We start from the raw sequence: 27,479 nt of genomic DNA on the forward strand, positions 1-27,479 counted from the left end.
CTTTTGTCCCATTGGCCAATCAGAGAGCTTGGAAGAGGCCAGGGAGGGGGGGGGTGGGAGGAGAGGGGAGTGGGAGGGGTAGGGGTGAGGGGAGAGGCGAGAGGTTTAGTGTGTGGAGCTGCTCGCGCTCCGCCCGGGCTGTCAGTCCCGGCTCCAGCCGCCGCGAGACCTTCCCGGAGACGCGCGCACACACAGCGCACCCCCCCCCGCACACCGCACACCCTCGCTCCCTTGCTCACACACACGCACGCACTCAGCCTGGCCGAGCAGGAGCCACTGACCATTTTGCAAGTGCCGGGACCAGCTGCGGCGCAGTGGGTACAAACACTCAGCGTTCCCATTCGGGGCTTTCGTCTGGGAGACGACGACGAGGGGCGAAGGTGGGCTAGGACGCGGACCAGGCGCGGGGCACTGGTCGGGCCGCCTTCCGGGCAGAGCCGCCTCCCGGGACGGGCGCGGGCCTCCGCAGAGAGTAGAATAAAGAGGAGCGGCCGCAATCGCACGCAGCGCGAGGAGGATGGGAACTCCCCTATTTCCAGCTCTGTAACCAACGGGTGGAAATCCTGAATGGAGAAGCCGCCGATTTCATTTGCTTGAGAAAATCGTCCAGAGGAACTCATATTTGGCTACTCTGAGCAGTGGAGGGGTGTCCATGACGTGGCAGGGGGAAAATAGATATACGAAACCTCCTGTGTGAACTGCAAACTGTAACCAAGCAAGGGGAAAATAATTTCTCTGTATATTTTAATTTCATGCAAAGGGTTGTAAGCATCTGTATTATAAACTTACTTCTATGCCTTGTACCCAGTCCAGCAGAAACCAGAGGAGTCCTGTCTGGGGACCCCGTCATTATCCGGGAGACCCGCCGCCCGCGGCCTGCCTTCGTTTACCCACATCCCCCTGGAGCGGCTATCTGTTTGGGGTATCACAGCCTTTCCTATAAAACTATGGCCAAATATCCACGAATGTTTTGTTAATTCTGGGACTTAACTCCTGGAACCTACCTGCAGGATTGGAATTTAGCCTAAATGCATATGAAGAAATGACATTTTAAACCATTAAAAAAAATACCTTAATGATTTCCTGTGTAGCAGGATTTGATAGGCTTAACAACATGACAGGTAAGAACTTTCTCTCTTTCTAGTCCCTTAACGCCCCACGCAGGGAAGGTCGAAGCGTAACGGGACCCTGGGGGAAGGAGAGCCCGGGGACCCGGGTGCCCTTCGGGGCTCACAGGCGCTCGGCCGGGCGGCTGCTTTCGAGAGAAGCTCAGCCCTCGCTCCTGCACGGTGGGGCCAGCGGCCAGGGAAGCTTCTGGGGCGCGCGCTGGGAGGCGGCGCGGCGCTCCACCTGCCTTGCCCCGGACACAACCCCGGGGTGAAGCGTCCAGGGACCACCCCAAGTCAATATTGGGATTTTTAATAAACCAAGGAATGGGATTTTAATTATTTAAAACCCAGCTCCTCTGGGCCAGATGCTGTTGGGATGGTCCTAATCACACAATATTAAAGAGACCCATCACTAAGAGGACGAGAAAAGCGTCCGAGACCAGCGTCCGAGACATCCGTTGCAATTACGAATGAACCAGAGACTTGGTAGCACGGGGCATTGATTGCTGGTGCCCAACCGGACCCTCCTCCCCTCTCCCCGTTCCTCCCCCCACCCGAGGCAGGCTCCGGCGGCGGCCGGGACCTCGCGTCCCTACATCGTGGCCGTGGCCGCATTTTTCATGAGCCCGGGGTGAACAGGTGCGAAGTGCGCTGGGAGCATCCAGCCAACGGCCGGGAACCGGGAACATGGAGAGCGAGCGCGACATGTACCGCCAGTTCCAGGACTGGTGCCTCAGGACTTACGGGGACTCAGGCAAGACCAAGACGGTGACCCGTAAGAAATACGAGCGGATCGTCCAGCTCCTCAACGGCTCCGAGTCGAGCTCCACGGACAACGCCAAATTTAAATTCTGGGTCAAATCGAAGGGCTTCCAGCTGGGCCAGCCGGACGAGGTCCGCGGGGGCGGCGGCTGCGCCAAGCAAGTGCTTTACGTGCCGGTCAAGACCACGGTGAGTGACTCCCCTTCCTCTGTTATTTGTCTGCGGGAGCAGCCGGCGGGGAGGGGAGAGAGAGGGGGGAGAAAGGGGGAGCCGTGAGCCACCGTTGGCTCGTGTGCCCCCCACCTTTCTCAACCCCCCTCCCCAAGTCGTCCCCACTCGCATGAGCCAGGCGCGTTTCCCCCACGGTGGAGTCTTTGTGGTCCTTTATTTTAAAGCGGCAGCGCACCACCAGAGCTCGCCGCCCTCCTCGCCTCCCAGGCTCCTGAACCCGCTCCTGGAGCTTCCATCCCCGGGTCGGGCGGCCTCCAGCGTCCTCGGGTCGGGCCATTGTCCCGTGTCCTTCGCTGGGCGCCTGGCGCGTGTCCCGCTTTTGCCACCAAGCATAAAGGCCACGCTGGAACCCCAGACGCACGCTCTGATAATAGACGATTCTGATCGATCGTCTACAGTGTCTCCTAACTGGCACAAAGCCCGGTTGTGGCGCTGGTCAGAGATGTGGGGTTCCCCCCCTCCCCCGCCCCCCGACACTATCCGGTTTTATTGTTAGACCGCCGCCCGGGAGACGCAGGGTTATCCGATCGCCTAGAGCACTCCCAGAGATCTTGCCACGACTATTTAGATTGTGGATGAGGTCCGGGAGATTCCTCCTCCCCGCCCCCCATTCCCTTCCTCACTTCCCCCTTTCACAAATAAAGCCGCCGCTACATGATGAACAACAAAGAGACATGGGTTTGGGCGCAATCAAATGGTATATGTGTTTGCTCCTCATTCTGGGATAGCTCTAGTCTCAGGGCCACAAAGCTCTAAGCCCAGGCGCAGCAAGGTGCTGGGCACTGAGAGCCTGGTGTACAGGGCAGAAGGCTGTGAGGCTGGCGAGCGGCAGCAGCGTCGATTGCCTTTTTAAGAAGATGGGAACTGTGGGCTACAAGTAGGATTGCAGATCAGATCCATAAGACCTCTTTCTCCGTCATGGAACGGTGGGTACTCGCCTGGAGTAGGGGTGGGGGAGGGTATCTGGCATCCTTTGCATTTTTGCCTGGCTTTGGGGTTTCTTGAGCATTTGCTCCTGTTCCACCCGCTCCCCCACCCCCCATACTGGCAACCCTTTCCCGTGCAGTGTTCCTGGAGGATGCTAGAAAGGAGATGTCTTGCAAGCTATTCTTCTGTCTCAAACGGAGGTATATGCAATTGGAAATCTGTGCATGGAAGGTTTTTCAGAGGATTATTTGGAGCGCTCTTTTAGGTTTGGAAAACCAGTTAGTGGTTTTCTGAGATTCGTTAGGGGTAGTTTGAAGGAAGTGTGTTTGTTTTGGAATGTATGTGGAAAACGGGAAACGGAAATAAAGGTGAAACAGAAACACACATGAAAGTTCTGGTTTTTTTCCCAAAAAGTACTGTTGTTGGGATTTTCTGGGAGGTAGATCTACAAATACAGCCTTCTCTTTGAACGTGGCATTGCTAAAGACAATGGTGAGATTACTGTCTTGCTTTACTAAATAATGAGAACTAGCTGGGTCTGGATTAGAACTGAGGTTTATTTACATCTGGATGAGCAGAAGTCTGTTGTAGAGAATTAAGTGCTTTGATTCATTTGTATCAGGAGTAACTTAACCTGATTTTTAAAAATAACTTATTGTTAGACAAAGTAAATTAGAATTCAGAACATAAGAATGTATTCTCCTTTAGGGGAACACTGGGCTAATTGAATAAATAAAATAATAATTTAAAGTATATTTACCTAAATATTTAATAATATTCTATATGTTTTTCGTAACAATTGCTAGCTGGGAGGTTTGTTTTTCATTCCTTTTACATTAAAGTCAGGTTCCTGCATTTACCTGTCAGATAGTTTCCACCCTGTATGAATTGGTCCAATTTATACTTTGGGTATATCCACTATATGCATAAACAGATGTGCCCTTTGAAAACATTAACAAAAAATTGTAAATAACACAAATTGTGTAATGGCTGTAGAGGCAGTAAGATAAATATGGATGCCAGTAATTCAAATCAGAATTCACATGTTCAGATACCGATATTTTCATTCAAAAATTTTTGCAGAGTTGATAAAGAATTATTGCTAAGACATCTATCAGAAAAACAACTTCAGGGTGAATACTAAAGTAACACATATTTCTCTTTTCAGTAAAGATTTCATATATTTATGGGAGAAAATGTAATTCATCAGGTGATATTCTTAGATAGTGGTTTCCATGTAGTAGTATTTAAGGGCTTTGCTCTTCATTCAAGCCTGTTTTGAAATGTTGAAGAGGTTTTTAATTCATGAACTCTTCTGTTGCTCTTTATGAAAATTTTATGCTGCTCCTCTCATAGAATTATAGGCTCCGCCTTCCCTGAAAGACAGCCAATCATCATTTCAACAAGTTAAAAAATAAATAAAAGGTTCCCCTTTTATCATGTGTTTCTCCGCATCTCAAATTATTTCTTCCTTAAGAATGAGTTTTTCCTTGTAGTAGCGGGAGTACAATCACCAGAAAGACAAAAAAAAAAAAAATTTTAAAGTCAAAGGCATATCTTGGCTGAAATAAAGTACTGTTTTTGGTATTTGTAAGTAGACGGAAGAATCATTCTAGCTGTTTGAGGTTTGAGGGTTTGCGGCTAGCTTTGCTGTCAGCGAGAGAGATTTGCGCCTGATGTTGCAGTAACCCACTGCTGCTGGTAATTAGACATCATTACTACCTTGAAAAGGGACAGACAGAAGGGAAGAGGACAGGCTGGGGCTAATTAACTGCTTGTGTTTAATGAAAGAAAGGGGGACTGATCGCAACTGGGAGGTCGTACCAGAACAGAGTAGACACAGCACATAGACTTAATAGAAACAGGACTAGCTTTCAGTCTGAAAGAAGCTTGTTTCTACCTCTTTTCTTAAACGAATAGCTGTAGCTTTGCAAATACTCTTTCCCCTAAAATCTAAATTTAATTGATGACAAAATCAAGCAAGTGACAACAGACTTCAAATGAAAATGTAGGATACTAGAAAGATAAACATGCCCTTTAATATTTGTCCTGGCCATGCCCAAAGCTGAGGGGGGCATATCTATCACTGTTTAGATTACTCTGTGGCTGAGGAGATACTGTGTGGTCGCCAAGCAACAACATCCTGCAACTCAGCCATTTTAGGTCTGGAGGAGGATCTGCGTGTGTGCCTGCATGCACGTGCACACACGTGTATATGCGCGCACGTGCAGTTTGTTGAGCATTGCATCTAAGTTTTGTTCACACCACCGCCATTATTTTTATGTGTTCTTTCATTAAAGATATCATAAATTTAAATGAGTGAAGTGAATAACTTAAAACAGTTCTGAAAAAAAATATGGCAAAGGTCTGATGTTGACTATAAAATATGTTTCATCAGTGATCATTTTAAATTAGTGTTACTTTGGTTATTCTGTTTTACATTTTTGGTAGTTTCAGTTTAGTTTGTTTTTAGAAGCTTTCCATCCTGGTTGACATTTTGGTTTTGGCCACAATTAGTTGAAACATCGACTTGTAATTCAAACTACCAAAACACATTATAGATACCACTTGGTAGTATGAAAGATAAACTTAGGAAATAACCAGAAAATTCATTATTTTTCTATTCGTATTGGATGAATGCATTATTGTGTATTTTTTAAAGGCCCGCCACATTGTTTAAAACAGGCAATTTGGCAAACTCACAATTTTATTTGTTTTTCTGTCTTAAGCAAACAAAGCAATGAATATCCAATTATGTGAGTATGTAGGATATGTATATGTATATGTAGGAATGGACACTTAGGTCCAATTTTTGCCTTCTGTGTATGTAGTCCACTAGGGAACATAAAATGAATTTTCATCCAGAAAGAAAAATGTATTATCTTTAGTTATGTCATTTAAAAATGATGATGTATTCAGTTCTGCAATCTGTAGACTCAGATTTCATTTTGTTCTTACTGTGTATACTAATTGATTAGTACATAGTGATTAGAATGAATATTCATGGACTGGTTTATGAATAGTTACTGCTTTCTTAGTTCTCTGTGGTTTTGGTTACAAATTCTCTATGCTTTATCAAGAGTGAAGGAAATAATTCCTCATAAGGAGTTCATATACATTGCTATCAGGCCTAACTTCACTCGTGAGGCACACATGCATATTAGGCCTTGATCTGAAATTTGCTACAGAAATTCCAGAAAACAAAACTGAATGCTAGCCACACATTAGGATACTTTATGTCTCTGACACAGACAAATCATAATAATAGTAATTAAGATATAAACAAAGTTTTGCTTATCTCCTATACTTTCAAGACAGGCAGTGCTGTTGATAACCAATGCATTTTTCTCTATATTCTGGTATTTTGGAGAACTCTATAGCAGAGGTCTTTGGGGGTCAAATAGATCCCAAGTACGAGTCTCAGCAATGTGGCTTATAAGCTGACTTTAGTGGTTCCTTGAGAATTGTGAGGAATAACTCATCTACATCAAAACGCTAGCACAGTGCCAATTAAGGCTGTCAAGAATAGTGGGTATACCCTTATAAGAGGCCAATTTGGCATGTGTATTTAGGGACAAGGGCTTGTAGAGATAATTCCCTTGAATTTATGGAGGAAATCAGACTCTGTTAATATATGAAGACTATCCCACACATATTTCCTAAAATACCAGTTCTTGACTCTTCCATTGGTTCTTCCTTGTCTTGTTAGTAAGTATAGTGGGCGGGGGAAGAGGGGCAACACTCAGCACTCATTTATTTTCCCTCAATAACCCTCCTAACCAGCTGAGATTCTACTTCTCAAGATTTTACACTCTAGACTTCATGCATAGTATAGAGGAAAGATGAAGAAGCAAATACAGGGATATGGCAGAACTTGTGAGAATTTCAATCTCCTGTCAAGACTACAAAGACCTTTCACTTATATCTGTTGTATTTATATAACACTTTATTTATACAACATAAAATGAATCTGCTGTGTTTTAGATTACATTCATTTTTGATAGTTCTGGGATAATAAGATAAACGTCATGAACAGCAATAGATGGCAGGAAACATGGCATAGTGGGCAGGGTATAGATTTTAGAGCAAGATTTAAATCCCGATTCAACATTTATGATAGCTGCAAGTAAGCAGAAGTTTCTTGACTAAAGACACTGTTTCCTCTTTGTAAATGCCACTAATAATACTTGTCTAACTACTTTTGGGTAAGAGTTAATAATAATTCATAAGCATATAGCATATGTAGTATCTGTCTGGCACATAGTAAATGCTAAAAAAAACCCCAAAAAACAGAAGCTCTTCTAAGTATTACCAAGAAAGCAAGGACACCATGATGTAATTATAATTAGGTATATGTTATAAACTCAAAATTACACTGCCACGAGGAGTTAAAATACATCTGTATGAATGTATATTTATTCAGATATTTATTTTTAAAAAAATAAAAATGACTTTATTTTGTAAAAGTGATACATTTTCAATATTTAAAAAAACCTAAGTGAAAAGGAAAGAAATTTTAAGTCACATTAAATCCCTCCATTCAGATTTAACCACCATTAGCTAATTATGAGCATCATTATAGATGTCTGTCTAAACATATATACCAAAAGAAGATTAGATATAGTGATTAATTGATACACTGATTGATATGGACACGCAGAAATAATTTTCCAAAACTGGGATGATAATTGTATGCTAATTTAAGTAAGAGGCATAAAACATCAAAATGTAACAAAGAAAAATAAAAACGTAAAATTAAAAAAGTTGCTAATTAATAAATGCTTCTCAGAGGTGTTTTTCCTGAAGTTAATAGAAAACATTAAGAGATTGAATTCCATTCATTGTTTTTAACAACAGATTTCAATTTCATTCTTATTGACTTTCTCCAATGGTAGGTGAAGAGTGAGCCTATTTCACTGTTCTTCTGTTTTGTTACATTTATTATATTGCCTGTATTTATTACATCTAATGTTATATTTATTGTAATTATATATTTTATTGTGTTATGTTCATTATATCATAATATACTATATTTGGTTTTATTGTTAAGGTTTTGTTATAGTATATAATTTGGTTCTCACAATTGTTTTTCCTTTGGTATATTTAAATACTTATTTATTCTTTTACCTTTTTTTTTTTCCTGAATTCTTTGATTGGATTCATCACTTGATTGGCTACAATTCCTGGTCATTTTTCTTTTTCTAAGGAAAGGAATATGTGTTCTATTCTTTGAGGTTTGTATGCAATTAAAAATATTTGCCTTTTGCCTTTGTAACTAAAGAACAACTTGACTAGGTGTGATTTCTTTATTTTACTTTACCACCAGAACATTGTTGATAATGTGTTTGTTACGTAAAATCCTAAGGCAAACCTATTTTTCCAAATTTCATGGATTGTTTACTTCTTTATCCTTGAAATCAAATAATTTAACTGGGATATGTTTTGAATACCTTTTTTCACTGAGTAATTACATTCATGTCCATGACTTCAGTTACATTTGTTTTGGTGACTTAATGCATTATCTTCTGAGGTTCAGATCTGAATTTTCATGATTTCTACTGGTTGTTTCTGCCAGGATATCCCAAAGCACCTCAAACTGAACATAACCCCAAATGACTTTTTCTTCTCTCCATTCCTTCATCCTAGGTCTTCCAAGCTGATACCTTTTTTCTTTTGTATTATCATTTTTAATAATTATGCTGAAATATATCCTATTATTCGACTGAATCCAGCTGAGCATTAAAATAGTTAACCAAATGACATATTTGGTTCCCAGAATAAATGACAGTTCATAAATCATTCATTGTAATTTCAGGGTGGCAAATAGAAATTAAAATGATTTGAAGCCATGCCATAATTTGAAAGACTTAGAAAAAGTTATTAGCACTGTACATTGGAAGAGGAACAGAAAAAAATGGTAAATTCAATACAATTTTATAATTTCCCTAAGCCAATACAGTAAAGTTTTACGAAAAAGAAGCATTTACTATTTTGCCTTTCTATTTTATAACTGAGTATAGCATTTAACATTGTGAATTTAGAGAACAGCAGAAATGTGACAAATGGTACATTTTTCTCCTGCTTAAAAAAAGTACCTGTATTTCTCTCCTTTGTTTAGAAATTGAAAGCACTAAAATAATAGCTTGCCTATGAATCATCCAATGGACACTCTGAAAAATGTAGAGGCTCCTTTTTATGATAATTTTCCTGGGAATATATTCCCTCCCCACCCCCACCCCCACCCCCGCTTCCTGTCTATATTTCATTAGAGTCATTGTGTCATTTATGTCCATTATTTGGTGCACAGCAAATGCTCCTTTAAAAACAGTATTGAATAAATGAAAGCATGAATATTTGTTGTAATCCCTACCTCTTTTTTAAGGATTATCTTTTTTTTCAATTGAGTAATAATTGACAGACAATATCATTGTAGTTTCAGGGGTACAACATAATGATTTGATATTTATGTACATCATAAAATGATCACAGTGTCTACTTACCTGTCAGCATACAAAGTTGTTACAATATTATTGACTGTTCTGGACACTATGTTCCCATGTCTTATTTATCTTCTAACTGGAAGTTTGTCCCTCTTAATCCCCTTGTCCTTTTCATCCATCTCCCTATCTCCATCTCCTCTGTCAACCATCAGTTTGTTTTCTGTATCTGAGTCTCTTTCTTTTTTGTTTCCTCAATTGTTTTGTTTTTGGGATTCCACATATAAGTGAAATCATACAGTATTTGTCTTTCTCTGATGTATTTTACTCAGCAAATATCTTTTAGGCCCATCCATGTCGGCGCAAGCAGCCAAGATTTTATTCTTTTTTATGGCTGAGTTTTATTGTATATTTATAGGTACATCTTTTTTATCCACTTATCTATCAATGGACATTCAGGTTGCTTCCATACCTTGGCTATTGTAAATAATGCTGTGATGAACATGGGGATGTATGCATCTTTTCAAATAGGTGTTTTTTTTTTTTTTTAAATAAATACCTAGAGGTGGAATTGCTGGATTATGGGATCCTATGGTATTTCTATTTTTACTTTTTTTGAGGAACCTCTATATTGTTTTCCATAGCGGCTGCACAATTTACATTTCTACCTATAGCACGTAAGCCTTCCCATTTCTCCACATCCTTGTCAACACTTGTTATTTCTTGCCTTTTTGATACTAGCCTTTCCAACAGGTATGAGGTGGTCTATCATTGTGGTTTTGATTTATATTTCCCTGATGATTTTTAATTGGATTTTGTTTTGTCAATACTGAGTTTTATGAGTTCTTTATATATTTTAAGTGTCAGCCTCTTATCAGAAATGTCATTTGCAAATGTCTTCTCCCATTTAGTAGATTGCCTTTTTGTTTTGTTGATGCTTTTCTTTGCTGTCAAAAGGCTTTTTTTTCTGGGGCGCCTGGGTGGCTCAGTCAGATGAGTGTCCGACTTCAGCCCAGGTCATGATCTCGTGGTCTTTGAGTTTGAGCCCCGCATCTGGCTCTGTGCTGACAGCTCAGAGCCTGGGGCCTGTTTTGGATTCTGTGTCTCCCTCTCTCTCTGACCTTCCCCCGTTCATGCTCTGTCTCTCTCTGTCTCAAAAATGAATAAACGTTAAAAAAAAAAAAAGGGCGTTTTTTGTTTGATGTAGTCCCATTTGTTTATTTTTACTTTTGTAAAAGGTAAATGTCAAAAAACTTACTGCTATTGTTTTCTTCGAGGAGTTTTCTGGTTTCAGGGCTTATATTTAAGTCTTTAATCCATTTTGAATTTATTTTTGTGTATGGTGTAAGAAGGTGGTCCGCTTTCATTCTTTCCCATGTAGCTGTCCGGTTTTCCAAACACCATTTATTGAAGAGACTATTTTTTCCCCATTGTATATGCTTGTCTCTTTTGTTGTAGATTAACGGACCATACAAGCATGAGTTTACTTCTGGCATCTCTGTTCTGTTCCACTGATCTATGTGTCTGTTCTTATGCCAGTATCATCTGATGGGATTGCTATAGTTTTATAGTATAGTTTGAAATCTGGGAGAGTGATACCTCCAGTTTTCTTTCTTTTTCTCAATATTGCTTTAGCTATTTAGAGTCTTTCCTGGTTCCATACAACTTTTAGGATTATTTATTCTAGTTCTTTGAAAAACACCATTGGTAGTTTGATAACGATTGCTTTGAATCTCTAGATTGCTTTGGGTAGTATGGACATCTTAACAGTACTTAACAATACTGATGTTTTGCTTTTTTTTCTAATTTTTTAAGGTTTATTTATTTATATTGAGAGAGAGCATGCACACAAGCCAGGAAAGGGCAGAGAGAAGGAGAGACGGCGTCCCAAACAGGCTATGCACCATCAGCACAGAGCCTAACATGGGGCTCGAACTTACAAACTCTGAGATCATGACCTGAGCTGAGATCCAGAGTTGGATGTGTAACCAACTGGGCCACCTGGGCGCCCCCTCTTCTATTTTTTTTCTAATTTGGATGCCTTTTATTTATTTTTCTTATTCAATTGCAGTGGTGAGGACTTCCAGTACTGTACTGAATAAAAGTGGTGAGAGTGGGCATTCTTCTCTTTTTCCTGATCTTAGAGGAAAAGCTTTCAGGTTTTGAGTTGTCATAGATGGCCTTTATTATTTTGAGGCATGTTCCCTCTTTACCTACTTTGTTGAGAATTTTCATCATAAATGGATGTTGAATTTTGTTAAATGCTTTTCTGCGTCTCTTGTGATAATCATATGATTTTTATCCTTAATTTTATTAATGTGGTATATATCATGTTGATTGATTTTGCAGATTTGCATCCCTGGAATAAATCCCACTTGATCATGGTGCATGATCTTTTAAATGTATTGTTGGATTTGGTTTGTTAAAGATGTTTGGGTCTGTCTTCATCAGGGATATTGGCCTATACTTTTCCTTTTTGTGTCTGTCTGGTTGGTACACCAGGGTAATGCTGGCCTCATAGAATGAGCTTGCAAATGTTCTTTCCTCTTTAATTTTTGGAGTTTGAGAAGGATAGGTATTAACTATTCTTTAAATGTTTGGTAGAATTCACCTCTGCAGCTGTCTGGTCCTTGCCTTGTGTTTGTTGGGAGTTTTGTGATTACTGATTCATCTTCATTACCAGTAACCACTCTGTTGAGATTTTCTGTTTCTTCCTGATTCAATCTTGAAAGAGTATATGTTTCTAGGAATTTATTCATTTCTTTTGGGTTTTCTAATTATTTGTTCTATAATTGTTCATAATAGTCTCATATTTTTGTATATTTCTGTGATATCTGTTATAACTTCTCTTTTTTCATTTCTGATTTTATTGGCCCCGGTCTTTCTTTTTCTTGATGAATCTTGCTGTAAGTTTATTATTTTGTTCATCTTTTCTTTTGCTTTTTCTTTTTAAATTAATTTTCTGTATGCATGACAATACAACTTATCTATCCAAAGGCAAAAATCAATGGGACATTTTTTATTTCCCCCTTTTCCTCCCCTTTCATAGTCAGTACTCAACAGAATACTATTAACTCTGTGAACTTAATATCTCTTGAATCTATCATATTCTTACCATACCATCCATACCAAACAATATAACCATTGCATAATAATTTGGTAATTTTCCCAAAAACCTTTGAAGGAAGGGATTTGATCTCCAGTGCTTGAATAATGTGTGCTGTATCCTTAGTGCTCAGTATAAATGGAATAAATGAAAAACTTCCTAGACCAGCACCACATGATGGGACGTTCTTATTTACCATCATACAATAGCTAGTTTCATAGCTAAATTGGATGCTTTTTTCACTCAATGTAATTAATTAATTAATTAAAATTCGTGTAAAAACGCATAACAAAAAAATTAATCATAACCATTAAAAATTTTTTTAAATATTTATTTATTTTTGAGAGAGAAAGAGACAGGGACAGAGAGACCGAGCAGGAGTGAGGAAGGACAGAGAGAGACACACACGTAGAATCGGAAGCAGGCTCCAGGCTCTGAGCTGTCAGCACAGAGCCTGACATGGGGCTCGAACTCATGAGCTGTGAGATCATGACCTGAGCTGAAGTCAGATGCTTAACTGACTGAGCCACCCAGGTGCCCCAATTATAACCATTTTTAATTGTACAGTTGAAAATATTAAGTACAGGGGCATCTGGGTGGCTCAGTCAGTTGAGCGTTTGACTTTGTCTCAGGTCATGATTTCACCGTTTGTGAGTTTGAGCCCTGCATTGGGCTCTCAGCTTTCAGTGAAGAGTCTGCTTGGGATCCTTTGTCCCCTCTCTCTCTGTCCCTCCCCCACTCATGCTCTCTCTCTTTCAAAAATAAATATATTTTTTTTAAAAATACAGTTTATTGTTAAATTAGCTAACGTGCAGTGTATACAGTGTGCTCTTGGCTTCAGGAGTAGATTCCCAAGGTTCATCGCTTGCATACAATGCCCAGTGCTCAACCCAACAAATGCCCTCCTCAGTGCCCATCACTAATTTTCCCCTCTCACCCACCCCCCCATCAACCCCCAGTTTGTTCTTTGTATTTAAGAGTTTCTTATGGTTTGCCTCCCTTCCTCTCTGTTTGTAACTACTTTTTTCCACTTCCCTCCCTCCATGGTCTTCTGTTATGTTTCTCAAATTCCACATATGAGTGAAAACAGAAAAAGAAAAGTATTAACTACAGACATATTATCATACAACAGACGTCCACAACCTTTTTATATTGTAAAACTGAAACTCCGTACTCATTAAGTAACAATTTCCTCCCCTTTCTTCCTTCTTCTAGTCCCTGGTAACCACCATTCTACTTTCTGTTTCTATGGATATGACTACGTTAGATACCTCTTATAAGTGGAATCCTACAGTATTTGTCTTTTTGTGATTGATTTATTTCACTTAGCAGAATGTCCTTAGAAGCCATCCATGTCATAGTATATGGCAGGATTTCCTTCCTTTTTAAGGCTGAATAACATGCCATTCTATGTATAGATCATATTTTCTCCATCTACTCATCTGCTGATGGACATTTGGGTTCCTTCACCCCCTTGGCTATTGTGACTAGTACTGCTATGAACATGGGTGTGGGAATATTCCTCAAGATCCTGTTTTCAATTCTTTTGGATATATAGTCTTTATATCTATAGGTAATAGATACTACCTATAGATATTTTCTTTTAGATCTGTAATTCTTTTTAGATACCCCACAAGTGGGATTGCTGGAGTAGTTCTATTTTTAGTTCTTTTGAGGAACTGTCATACTGGTTTCCATAGCAGTTGCACCATCTTGTAGGGCCACCAGCAGTGCACAAGGGTAAGCACTCTTCAAGACTGGAAACTGGTGACTTTGCTCCTCATCTAGATCTCTTCAGTGGACATGCTTCTTTCTTAGGCGATGCAAGTATTGAATGTATCACCATTAATAACAATAATAATAATGCCTCACATTTATCAAGTCCTTACCAGAGGTTAAGGATTAGGATAATCACTTTGAGGGAAATGTCCCCTTTAATGTTGGCAATAGTCCGATGGTCGTTAATGCTTTTTATTACACACTTGAGAAAATTGTGGTTTAAGATGACTTTTTATTGTATTATTTTCTAATGCTTGTTTTGAGAGAGCACGTGCATACTCACATGAGTAGGGATGGGGCAGAGAGAGAGAGAGAGAGAGAGAGAGAGAAAGAAAGAATCCCAAGCAGGCTCCATGTAGTCAGAGCAGAGGGATGCAGGCCTCCATCCCATGAACTATGAGATCATAATCTGAGCTGAAATCAAGAGTTGGACACTCAACCGACTCAGCCAGTCAGGTACTCCTAACGTGACTTTTTAAAGTCACATAACTTCAAAGTGTTCAGATGGAAGAGTTCAGGTGGAAACCATTTAAGTTGGATTCCAAAGTCCTTGACATGATCTTCAGACTTTGACAATAATGCACTCCAGTTGTTAAAAAAATGAACATGTCCCTGATATATATATTTATTTTTATAGGTTATGTAGATATACTACTGTATCAATAATTAACACAATAATAATTAAAATACTTAAAAATATAAATATATAGTACTGAGATAAAAGTTTTGGGCCGCCTGGGTGGCTCAGTCAGTTAAGCAGCCAACTTCAGCTTGGGTCATGATCTCCTGGTCTTGTGAGTTGAAGCCCCACGTCAAGCTTTGTGCTGAGAGCTCAGAGCCTTGAACCTGCTTCGGATTTTGTGTCTCCCTCTCCCTGCCCCACTCCGGCTTGCACTCTGTCTCTATCTAAAAACTAAATTAAAAAAAATTCAATGCATGTTTTAATATTTTCTTCTTCACCTGGGGTATGCATATACCAATTTATAAATAATTAATCTATAGTGCAATTTTGCCTCACGGTAGAACATTGTGTTTAAGAGCTTACCCTTCAACTAAATTATCACCTTTTTTATTACAAAGGGTGCCTCTGTACTTAACCAACACAACATAAAAATAATATCTTGGCTATACAAATCCTTGACATCCACAAAACAATGGTATGTGTTTGGTGTTGGTATGATGGGAGAGGTTGTTTCATCAAAGGCACGTTTAGGGGATGGTGCACAGTCAAGAATAGTTGAAGTGTAGGGTATGATGAAAGATGAAGTTGGGAAATTAGGCTGGGGCAAAATTATGGGACACCCCTATTGTCATGTTAAAATGTTTGGACTTCATTCTATAGGGAATGACAGCTCCCAAAAGTGTTTGAGCAGGGATGTCATGATTTAGGTCTTATAGGTAGAAACTTGATGTCTTTCAGCAGTTTATATTGTGGAATATATATCAGATGAGTAAAACAGAAGCTAAATAGTTCCTTTGACTCGCCACACTGTTTGAAATGTTATAGTTACAGATTATATAAGTATTCAAAGTATCAAGCAGTTTGTGATTAAAATTTAGTAACCTGATGTTATAATCGAATTATGTATAATTGAATCAGGCTGTACAAATCTCAGACAAGTCCAATCAAATGTTAAAAATAGAAATTATGAAATGTAAGAAAAAATTTAAAGGCACTAGTAGGAATATGAATCAAGCCATCTTATAATAAACAGGATTTTTTGTTTCTTTGCTCTTGGAGTGGAGGAGAAATGATTGTTCATCTTTTAGTTGTTACTATCTCCACAATTATAAAGACTTCCCAGAGAAATCCTTCTAAAAACCCAACTGGAACATTCTGTATAGAATACTTAAGAGGCACCTAGCTGGCTCAGTTGGGAAAGCACGTAACTCTTGATCTCAGGGTCCATGAATTCAAGCACATGTTGGGTATAGAGGTTACTTAAAAATCTTAAAAAAAAAAAAAAAAAAAAAAAAAGAATACTTATTCAAGCTCAGGCCTTTTCAAAGTCAAGCTAATGTTTCAAATATTTATTAAAATGGCCGTTATGCTTTAAAGCAGTATTTTAAATCTTGCTCATACTTCATTGATTTTATACCCACCTGCCTGTCTCTGCCACTGTGAATCTTCCCTGTTATCCTTTAATTTTTGTACACTGTGATAGGCAGGATTCTGAGATGACTTCCAAATGACCCTCACACTAGTTTAATCCCCTCCCTTTGTGAGTGCGGGTAGAACCTGTGAATATGATGAGCTGTGTCACTCCCACAGTTTTGTTATGTTATATGGTACTGTTGACTTTAAGAAAGAGGACTCTTTCAGTAGGTTTGACTTAATCATATTAGCCTGTTAAAAGCAGAGAGTTTTTCTTTGGCTCATTGCAGAAGAAATAGAGTTTCAATGTCTGAGATGGAGGGGACCATGTGGCTAAGAGCTGACAGCAGTCTCTAGGAGCTGAGAGCATGCATGCTTTGAAGACAGATAGGAAAACAACAGGGATTTAAGTCCTACAACCACAAGGGAATGAATTCTGCCAACAACCAAAGGAAACTTGGAAGTGAGCTTCGAAATGAGAATGTAGCTGGCTGACACTTTGATTTCAGCTTTGTGGGAACCTGAGCAGAGGACCCTTAAAATGTGCTGTACTTCTGACCCACAGAAATTGTGAGATAGTAATTTTGTGAAGTTTCAAGCTACCCGATCTGCAGGTTACACAGCAAAAGAAAACTTGTACATAGTTCCTTGGTACAAATCTTCTCAAAAGCTCATGCACAATTAAAAAGGTCAACTTTGGGGTGCCTGGGTGGCTCAGTTGGTTAAATGTCCAACTCTTGATTTCAGTTCAGGTCAAGATTTCATGGTGTGAGATTGAGCCCCACATCGGGCTCTGTGCTGACGGCCTGGAGCCTGGTTGGGATTCACTCTCTCCTTCTCTCTCTCTCTCTGCCCCTCCTCTGCTCATGCACATGTGTGCTCTCTCAAAATAAATAAATAAATAAAGATTAAAAAAATAAAACAAGTCAACTTTTTAAAAAGCATATTTGACTATGACTATTTATGGTTTAAGATACAGATGGGAATAATTTAAATGTTCTTTCCACCTATTGCCTAATGTCTTGCTATTTTTATGATTTTTGATGAGATGGTCCATAATTCAGTAGTAAAATACAAAATTCTAACATCATTTGAAAAATTTAATGATGGCTTATATTGTGAATATATACATATATGTTCCTAATAATATATGTATATATATGTGTGTATATATATGTATGTATATACACATATATATGTGTGTGTATATGTATATATGTATGTATATACACACACATATATCCATATATATTATTAGGAATATATATGTATATATTCACAATATGAGCCATCATTAAATTTACATATGTGTATATATATGCATATATGCATATATACATATATATAACTTTGCTTTTTCTCTTAATGTCTTTATTTTTAAACGATTTTTATTTCATTATATTTCATCTATCTCCTGAAGAGAATACAAGGTAGCTTACTGTTTTAGGTTTTTCATGGGAGGATCAAGACAGAACAGTACACATATCAGAAGAGATTATTATTATTTACATAATTATATTAATGTATGTTGAAGTATTTTTGAAAAAAATACACAGAAGATACAGCAAAACATAATATCCTTTATGAGGCATAACCATTCTATAATTTTATAATAATTATTTTAACATAATATGCATTTTATTTTATTAAAATTTTTTTTTACTGTTTATTTACTTTAGAGAGAGACAGCAGGAGGACGGGAGGGGCGGAGAGAGAGGGGGGACACAGAATCCGAAGCAGGCTCCAGAGCCTAATATGGGGCTCAAACTGCTGAACCTGAGATCATGACCTGAGCCAGAGTCAGATGCTTAACTGACTGAGCCACTCAGGTGCCCCAAATATGCATTTTAAAGGAGAACCACCTAGCAATTGTGGGCTAGGAAATAGGAAATAACACTGATAGGTATCTTCTGTTTTAAAGTCTTCCTGGGAACTGGAAATCCTTTTCCCTTCTCTATGTTGAGAAGGGAAAATCTTTGTTTTGATTTTCTTTCTTTCTATCTGAGGTTTATTCAGTGGGCTCTTAAGTTCTACTCTTCCTAATGAATCAAGTATTCATTTGTGGTAGTTTCTCTCACAGTTACAGATCTTACCACTGTTGGGAGCTGTTCGAAACTGGAAGGTCGAGAAGGAGATTCAGAAGATACGTTCAGTAACTGGGAAGCTTAGTTTTGGTAATAAAAAGGAATAACCTGTCTTATAAGCAGAGAGCTAGTGTTTTGTTACTAGCAGTTATTTTTCTTCCTTTTTAAAAGTTATCATGTCTTTTCAGGAAATATTACTTGCAGATGTATGAGTCATCATTATGTATAAAGGTAGCAGTTATTGGAATAAAGTTCAAATATTTTTGAAGTCTTATTCTCTGATGGAGTGCCAAGATGAGGGGGTTCAAAGGAGGATGCTTACATTTGGACCTAACTGTACTTGCCAGATGGCTAGAGGGCTTTAGAGGTTTAATCTAGAGTACAAAGCTAGGTGGCATATATGAGGATCTAATGACTAGCTGGGCCATATTAGCACCATGCTGTAACCAATTGACCTAATTAGATGAGATGTTCAAATCTAATATCAAAGGTTTGGTTGAATTGGAGATGTGGGTCATTGTTCCCTTAGTAGTCTCTGCTTACATACTCTTTGGTGTTTACCTGAGGTCATGAAGGAGTTTTGGTATATTTGTTTGAATTAATCTTGCTCTATAAAAGCTACCATTATAAAGTAAGTCATTTGATGATTTGTTTGGTTTCACTAATTTGGAATATGTTAATTTAAAATTAGAGTTAATGTGAACAGGGGTAGGATGACATTTACCTTGAACTACCTATTAAAGGAGGATTTATCTACAAATTCATAATTAATAAGATAGCAGAGGGGGCATGCTTATCTACTATAATGAGTAAAAACTTTTTCTTAAACCATCTCTATCCTCATATAAACAATTCATAGGTCCATTCCATTATACATGGATCTCTACTTAATAAAGGAGGTATTATGAATAAATACCCTTCAGCTAATTTGCATTGCTCTGTTGTTGATACATAGAGTGTAAGAGTAATAAGTCCCCTAGAATTTTCAAGTAAGGGAAAAAAGATCACCCTCTAGAACTTAAACTTTAAAATCAACACGGTTAATTAATATGTGATATTCAAAGTCATTTTAAAGTGACAGAATGGCAACTAAACTGTAAGACTAAGTGGTATTTTGCTTGAAAATATGATAAAAGATCTCATAATAGAGCCTCACTAGCTAATGAATTAACCAAAGCTCTATCGCTCTTCCCTCTATAACATACTGATTCCCAGGGTGTGAACAAACTTGTTTATAGTAGTCTACCCTGTAGTTACTTGTGCTTTGTGCTCATGAAATTGAATTGTATGCATATTATTGTTTATATGTTGTTCCCACATTCTTTTTTTTAATAACTTTTTAAATGTTTATTTATTTTTGAGAGAGAGAGAGAGAGATCGAGCAGGACAGGGGAAGAGAGAGAGGGAGACACAGAATCCAAAGCAGGCTCCAGGTTCTGAGCTGTCAGCATGGAGCCCAATGGAGGGCTTGAACTCATGAACCACGAGATCATGACCTGAGCTGAAGTTGGAAGCTTAACCAACCGAGTCACCCAGGTGCCCCTCCCACATTCTTTTTTGGTGGTTTCATTTGTTATAATCATGCGATTTGAATATTTTATAAACTGGTAAAGTGAGTACAGTAACTTAAATTCAGCACTTTATAAAGTCTCAAAATAAATGTGAATCGCTAAAAACAATGGGGAAATAAGAAAGAATCAGAAAACTTAGGTTTCTGCACCATCTAGTTTACTTTACAAGTAATGACTAACTCCTTTAACTTTAAAACTGGAAATCATAGACACATTTTCAAGGGCTTATACACTTGGGATGTTGATTAGTAGGTTCATACTTAAAGAAAAGATCTTTGTCCTATCACAAAAGTTTAGCAAATAAGTATAAATTAGCATGTATTAAATGAAAAAAAATTGATATTTACGTGTGTGTGTGTATCATCTACACCTTGCAGATTTAACTTTTTTTGTATACTGAGCAACTTCACAATGGCTGAAGAGCTTTATGTATTATTATAGAAAGTTACATATGGTATTTGATTAGCCACAGAAGTATGAGTTAAAGATGCACACATTGGTGATGCTGATAATATACTGTCATGAAGACAGAAGAACTTAGTGTTTCCTAAAGATATGTTCTTATTATATGCAAAAATGTTTCTATCCAGATGAGCCTGTTGCCACAACTTAATCACTTGGTATCATTATAACCTCATTCAGTCCATGTTTAGCAAACCACTTTTTGATTATTTGTATTTCCATGTGGCTTGAATAAAGAGAGAGAGAGAGAGAGAGAGAGAGAGAGAGAGAGAACACTGGTTGAACTGTTACCATTGTTGGGAATACTGAAGTTACATTTCTCAGTATAAGTTAGATGCTTTTAGGTTTTATACTATAATCTCTTGTGGGTTTTAGTTTAGTTCAGAGTCTAACCAACTTATATACACTGATATCTGCAAAAAATATTAGAGAGCTTGAGAAGGGGAGGGGATAATGGATACTAGAAAGGGAACAAAATGGTGTCTACCATAATCTGACTTATTTAGAACTCTTTCTTCTAATCAGCCATTCCTCTTGGTTCCGTTTCCATGACTTCCTGGTTGCTTTCTTCTGAGTTGATTATTTTCTAAAATATAGTAACTGGCATACTTTTTAGAGTTATAACAATAGTTTAATATAACTGTGAATTGTGCTTTTTCATTTAAAATTATTATCATTAACATTTCCCAATGTTACTAGTCTTGATTATTTTTGTGGCTTTACAAATACCCACTCAAACATCTCTACCATGATTTTCTTTACCGTTTCCATATGATCGATCATTTTATTTTATTTTTTTCTGTTTCAAGCTCCCCTTCCCACTGAATTATGATAATTATCTTTTTATTTTAAAAATACATTTGTTTATTTATGTGTGTTTGTGTGTTAGAATTTATATTTTGGACCTCATTGAAGGATTTGCGTGAATCTTCTTAGATTCCAAGACCTGTTTGAATCCTATTCCAGGGTTCTAGCTCAGGACATTTCTTCGTTTAATGTGCTTACTGGTTACCTAGGGAACTTGTTAAAATGAATTAGGGATTTAGGTATGGATAGGACTCAAGATTTTTTGTTTCTAAGATGCTGCCATAAACCTTATCATGGACTATCGCTGTCACTGATTACACTGAAAACTCTGGAAGCAGTATAAAGCACAACTGCTTGAGAACTCTGAAAAACAAACAATAAAAGGTAGCATGGGGTTGGAAGCGAACAACAAGCACAATAGTCCAAGGGGTGAGTGTTCAGGTTAGTTTTTCCTGCTGTTTTATCTCCTGGGTTTAATTGCAAGTTAGTCTCAGTCATGGAACTGCAGGATGACAGCAGACCATACAAATTCTAGGGTAACTTCTGGCCAGAAGATCAGAAAAAAAGGGCCCCTGCCACCTGAAGAATGTGGGGGAATCACTTTTTTCCCTTTTACTGAAAAGCCCAGAAAGCCCTACGATGGGGGCCGCCCCGGACATGGGACTGCATTGCTCTGGTAGAGGCAGTGCTTCCAGGGAGGGACCTAAAACTCTGAGTGGAACACCTGTCTCTTTGTCCAGAGGAACAAGGAAAACAGGCCCCTGTGATCCAAAGAGTGTGTGTGAGATACCATTACAATGTTTTATCTCCCTGTTTTCCTGATACCTTTTTCTGAAGATGGCCCCAGTTTCATGGAATTGCACATAGCGCAGAATGCTAAAGGAATCAGAAGGAAAGGGGGATTTAGGGAATAAGAGAATGTGAGGAAACTACCAGAGGGGAGATATCCTAAATCGTTGTGTGAGCTGAAGTCATTGTCAAGCTAGGAATGTGAAGAACCTAGACAACGCACCAAGTATTTGAGAGCTGAGGTATGATATAAACCACTGCCCAAGGCCCAGATTAACCCCTGAGCTGCCCATATGCAGAGCAGACCCAAAGAAGCATAGCAAAATTTGAAAATTGAACTGATTGTTGGCATCACTGTTGAGAAGGCAAGATGGAATTTGTGTTCTGAATCTAACAGGGTTTACTGCATGCTGTAAATATAGAACAATTTCCAGAAGATTTTAATAGATCCAGAGTCTCCCAACATAATATTCAAAATGTTCGGGCTACAGCCTGAAGTCACTTGGCATATCAGAAGACTGAAAATTGGATAATTGATTTTTTTAAAACATACTTGACATGCAGTGTTACATTAGCATTAGTTTTAGGTGTACAGCCTAGTGATTCAACTTTTCTATACATTAGCTACACTTACCACAAACATAGCTGCCATCTGTTACCATACAGTGGTATTACAATATCATTGACTGTATTCCCTGACCTGTGCCTTTTATTCCCATGACTTACTTTATAACTGGAAGCCTGTATCTCCCACTCCCCTTCAGCTCTTTTGCCCATCTCCCCATCCTCTTCCCTCTAGCACCCGTGAGTTCGTTCTCCGTATTGATAGGTCTGACTCTGCTTTTTGTTGGTTTGTCCATTGGTTTTGGTTTTCAGATTCCGCACAGGAGTGAAGTCATACGGTATTTGTCTTTCTCAGTCTGATTCATTTCACTCAGCATGGTACCCTCAAGGTCCATCCATGTTGTTGCAAATGGCAAGATCCTATTTATTTTTATGCCTGCATACTATTCCTGTGTGTGTGTATCACATCTTCCTTATCCCCTCGTCTTTCAATGAATGCTTAGGTTACTTCTGTATTTTGGCTAGTATAAATAATGCTACAATAAACATAGGGGGACATTTACCTTTTTGAATTAGTGTTTTCATTTTCTTTGGATAAATACCAGGTAGTAAAATTATTGGATCGTATGGTAGTTTAATTTTTAATTTTTTGAGGAACCTCCATATTGTTTTCCATAGTCGCTGCACAAATTTACCTTCTCAGCAGTAGTGCATGAGGGTTCTTTTTTCTCCACATTCTTACCAATACTTGTTATTTTTTATCTTTTTGATTTTAGCCATTCTAACAGGTATAAGGTGGTATCTCATTGTGGTTTTGATTTCTGTTTCCCTGATGGTTAGTAGTGTTGAGCATCTTTTCACGTATCTGTTGGCCATCTGGATGTCTTCTTTGGGAAAATGTGTATTCAGTTCCTTTGCACATTTTTAATTTTTTTTTTTTTTTTGGTGCTCAATTGTATATATATTTTTTTATATGTTTTGGATATTAGCTTCATCAGATTAATCATTTGCAAATATCTCCTCTCATTCAATAGGTTGTTTTCTTCTTTAGTTGATGATTTTCTTCACTGTGTAAAAGATTTTGTTTTGATGAGTCCCAATAGTTCACTTTTGCTTTTGTTTCCCTTTCCTTAGGAGATAATATCTAGAAAAATCTTACTAGAATTGATGTCACAGAAATTACTGCCTGTGTTCTCTTCAGGGGTTTTTATGGTATCACATTTAGGTTTTTAATCCAGTTTGAGTTAACTTTTGTGCATGGTGTAATAAAGACCAGTTTCATTCTTTTCTTAATTTTTATTTATTTTTATTTTTTGGAGAGCTCAAGCAGGGGAGGGCAGAGAGAGGGGGAGAGAGGATTTGAAGCGTGCTCTGTGCTGACAGGCTGACAGCAGTGAGCCTTATGTGGGGTCCAAGCTCATGAACCACGAGATCATGACCTGAGCTGAGACACTCAACCGACTGAGCCATCCAGGTGCCCCAGTCCAGTTTCATTCTTTTGCATGTAGATGCCCTGTATTTCCAGTACCCTTTACTTAAGAGACTGTCTTTTCCCTGTTGTATATTTTTGTCTCTTGGACAGATTTTAGTAGGAAAAAAATCAACAAATGCTAACTCTGAGTTGAGCTAGATGTTGGAATTACACAGAATTTTGAAGCAGCTATTATAACTGTGCTCTGTGCAGAAAATGCAAACCCTCTTGAAATTAATGGAAAAATAGACATTCTCAGCAGAAGAGGAACTATAAAAAAAGAATAAAATGCCAATATTTAAAGTGAAAAAAAAATGGAGTAAGTGATAAAAATTCACTGGGTGGGCTCAAGAGTAGAGTGGAGAAGGCAGATGAAAGAATCAGTGAATTTAAAGATAGATAAATAGAAACTATCCTGTCTAAAAAACAAAGTACAAAAAAGGTTGGGGGAAAAAAAAACCCAGCCCCTGAGTGATCTGTGGAACAATATTTATACAATATTTAATTTAAATATTAAACAATATTTAAACAATATATTAAACAAAAATATTTAATATTTGTGCTAATGAAATCATATAGGAAGAAAAGAAAAGAAATTGGTGTAGGGAAAAAAAAAACGGTTGGAAAAGTAATGGCTGAAAATTTCCCAAATTTGGCGATAGTCCAATTCAAGATGTTTAGTGAAACCGAAACAACGTAAGTTGAAAAAAATTATAATAGAACACAGAATAATGAAACTGCTGAAAGAAAACAGTCTTGAAAGCAGCCATAGAAAAACAACCCCTTATATGTAGGTAAACAAAAATTAAACGATTGCAGATTTCCCATCAGAAACCATAACGTGTTCTAGACAAGAGTACATTTTTTTAAGTGTTGAGAGAAAGGAATTGTATATCCGGTGATAATATCCTTCAGTAAAGGTGATATGAAGATATTCTCAGATGAAGGAAAACTATGAATGATTTTCCGGTAGACTTGCTCTAAAATAAATACTGAAAGATGTTCTTGAGGATGAAGAGGAATGATGCTAAAAAGAAATGTCAAGCTTCAGTAGTAAAGGAAGAGTGCCAGACATAGTAAATAGACTATTCTTTGTCTTCTAAATTCTTTAAAATGTGTGTGACCACTGAACGCAAAAGTTACAGCATTGTCTGCTGGGGTTTTAAGACTATGTAGATGTGATGCTTGTTACTATATGTAACTCACAAACGATGTGCTCTGACCACAAAGTATTTAAAAGTGCAAATCAATAAGAGAATGTTATGCGGTAATTCCCCAAGTACTTAAAGATTAAACTACATACTTTCAAATAATCTACAAGTGAAGGGAAACTCCAAAGGGAATTAGACAATATTTTGAACTGAATGAAAATGATAATGTAGCATATGAAAATTTATGGGATGCACCTAAAGCAAGGCTTTGGGGAAGATTTATGGTAGTAAATACTTACATTATAAGAGATGAAATGTCTCAAATCAATAATCTAAACGTGCACCTAAGGGACTAGAAAAAAGAAGCGCAAAGGAAGCCCAGTGAAAGCAGAAACTTAATTTTAGTTCATTCCTGATAATCTCATTAAGTCTAAAGAACTCCTTTACCTAAGGTTCTAAGGATTAAGGGTCATTCATGTAGTGTCACAACCTCAGAGTGCAGAGGTAACTAGGTAACTGCTGATGGCAGTAGGCGTCTACTGAGATGTAGATTTCTTCAATTTGCTGCTATCATGTTGATGGGTAATGTGGTACACATTGCTTCTGAATATACAGAATATGCAAGTAGGGGACCCTCTTCATGTTTTGGTGTCATTCTTGATGTCGTGGGATGAATTCACCTACTCTCCTGTGAGACCATTTCACACCAATATGCATTCAAGGCTAGTTCTCAGACACTCATAAATATATAGGTTATATTTTCTTCCTTCCATGTCTTTTTATACCAACCGAGAGAATTATCTCCTTGGAAGTGTGAAAACTGTTTATTACTTTACCAGTGTTTATTCAGGTCTGTTTTTTTTTGTGCATAAACATTATATGATGAGTTCTCCAGGCTTCATGTTCATGGAGCTCAAAAGCTCAGGCTTTACAACTCCAAGTAAATATCTGAAACTTAAAACCCAAGACTTAAACATTTGTAAACAATGTGTGCCACCATAACAACCTTTCTCTAGGGCAATGATGGAATGCCCTGACAACCTAGTTTGGGAACAAGGCCAGAATACACAGAGAAATGCAAATGAAAGAAATCAGTTAACACTTCAAAAATTCTCCCAACGTGTGTGAAATGAGAATAAATGATACTTATTTTACTTGGGTATTGTAATGATTAAATGAGTCAATACATATGATTCATATGTCAGTTTTGACAACTAAATATTGAAATGTAAATTTTCCTTTTTTTCTTTGTCATCATCACGTCTTCCTTTTTCTCAATAAATACAACTGGTATAAACATACAAATTCTGAAATATCCTCTCTGTGTACAGAGAACGTAAAGATGCCTTAGGGTTTATTCAGTTATCGATGAAACAATTCAGGGAAATAATACGCATGGAGAGAGGCTCAGGCCCATGGGACTAGAGGAGAACACAACTGGCCAAGGGGAGGGGGAGGGACTTCATTTTCCTTTACTCCTTCTTTTCTTATCCATTATCCAGTATGGATTTGGACCAAAAGGCATTTTAACAGTCTCTTCATGTAAACCAAATGATTACTTTGAAATGCAGTGTATTTAAAGTTATAAAACTCCAAGGATTAGGAAACTTCAGAATATTGAAATGAGGAGGAATGATATGACAAGTATTATAAAAAGCTTTATTATAAAGATTGCCTTAAGGAACAGTGGATTAAAAAAGATGCTTATTGTAGATCATATGAACTACTTACTGGCTAAGATTATTTGTGATAAAACATCTAGAACTCACTGTCAAAGAGTACAGATTCTCCTCTTATTGCAGAGACTATAGAACAATTAGATCATCAGAGGAATATCATGTATGCCGTAGGGTGTCATAGATGTGCATTTTGTATGCACATATTCAGGTTTTGTTGAGAACTATTTTAGGAGCAAATAGCACTTTGAATGAATCAAAACTATACAAGAGACATCAGATGAAGTAGTTTGTAATGAGGAGAGGCGTATACTGTCTATGACGCCTTATCAGCACTTGTCAGATTATGTTCATTTTTCAGACAAGGAGTTTATTTGTCTCTCATTCAAAGGGAGGTCAAAGACAGGTAGTCTAGGGATGACATGACAGAGCCCGAGTGTCTTAAGGGCCCAAGGCTC

At 38.0% G+C, this 27,479-nt stretch overlaps 1 protein-coding gene across 5 annotated transcripts in view; it reads left to right on the top strand.

Moving 5' to 3' along the window:
• The first annotated feature begins 1,233 nt into the window (after positions 1 to 1,233).
• Positions 1,234 to 27,479, top strand: part of NOL4 (nucleolar protein 4) — a 417,551-nt gene continuing 391,305 nt past the window's right edge. For 4 of the 5 annotated variants that reach the window (XR_009250991.1, XM_058692399.1, XM_058692391.1 and 1 more), the window contains exon 1: positions 1,234 to 2,060. Coding sequence is in view for 3 of the 5 variants with exons in the window: in XM_058692399.1 (XP_058548382.1) it covers positions 1,797 to 2,060 (264 nt within the window). In the remaining 2 variants the exon portion in view is untranslated. Of the gene's footprint in view, positions 2,061 to 2,611; positions 3,029 to 27,479 lie in introns of those variants that run through there. The other variant, XM_058692393.1, reaches the window with a different exon arrangement.

The sequence above is a fragment of the Neofelis nebulosa genome, chromosome 11, assembly GCF_028018385.1.
Source record: "Neofelis nebulosa isolate mNeoNeb1 chromosome 11, mNeoNeb1.pri, whole genome shotgun sequence".
NCBI lineage: Eukaryota > Metazoa > Chordata > Mammalia > Carnivora > Felidae > Neofelis > Neofelis nebulosa.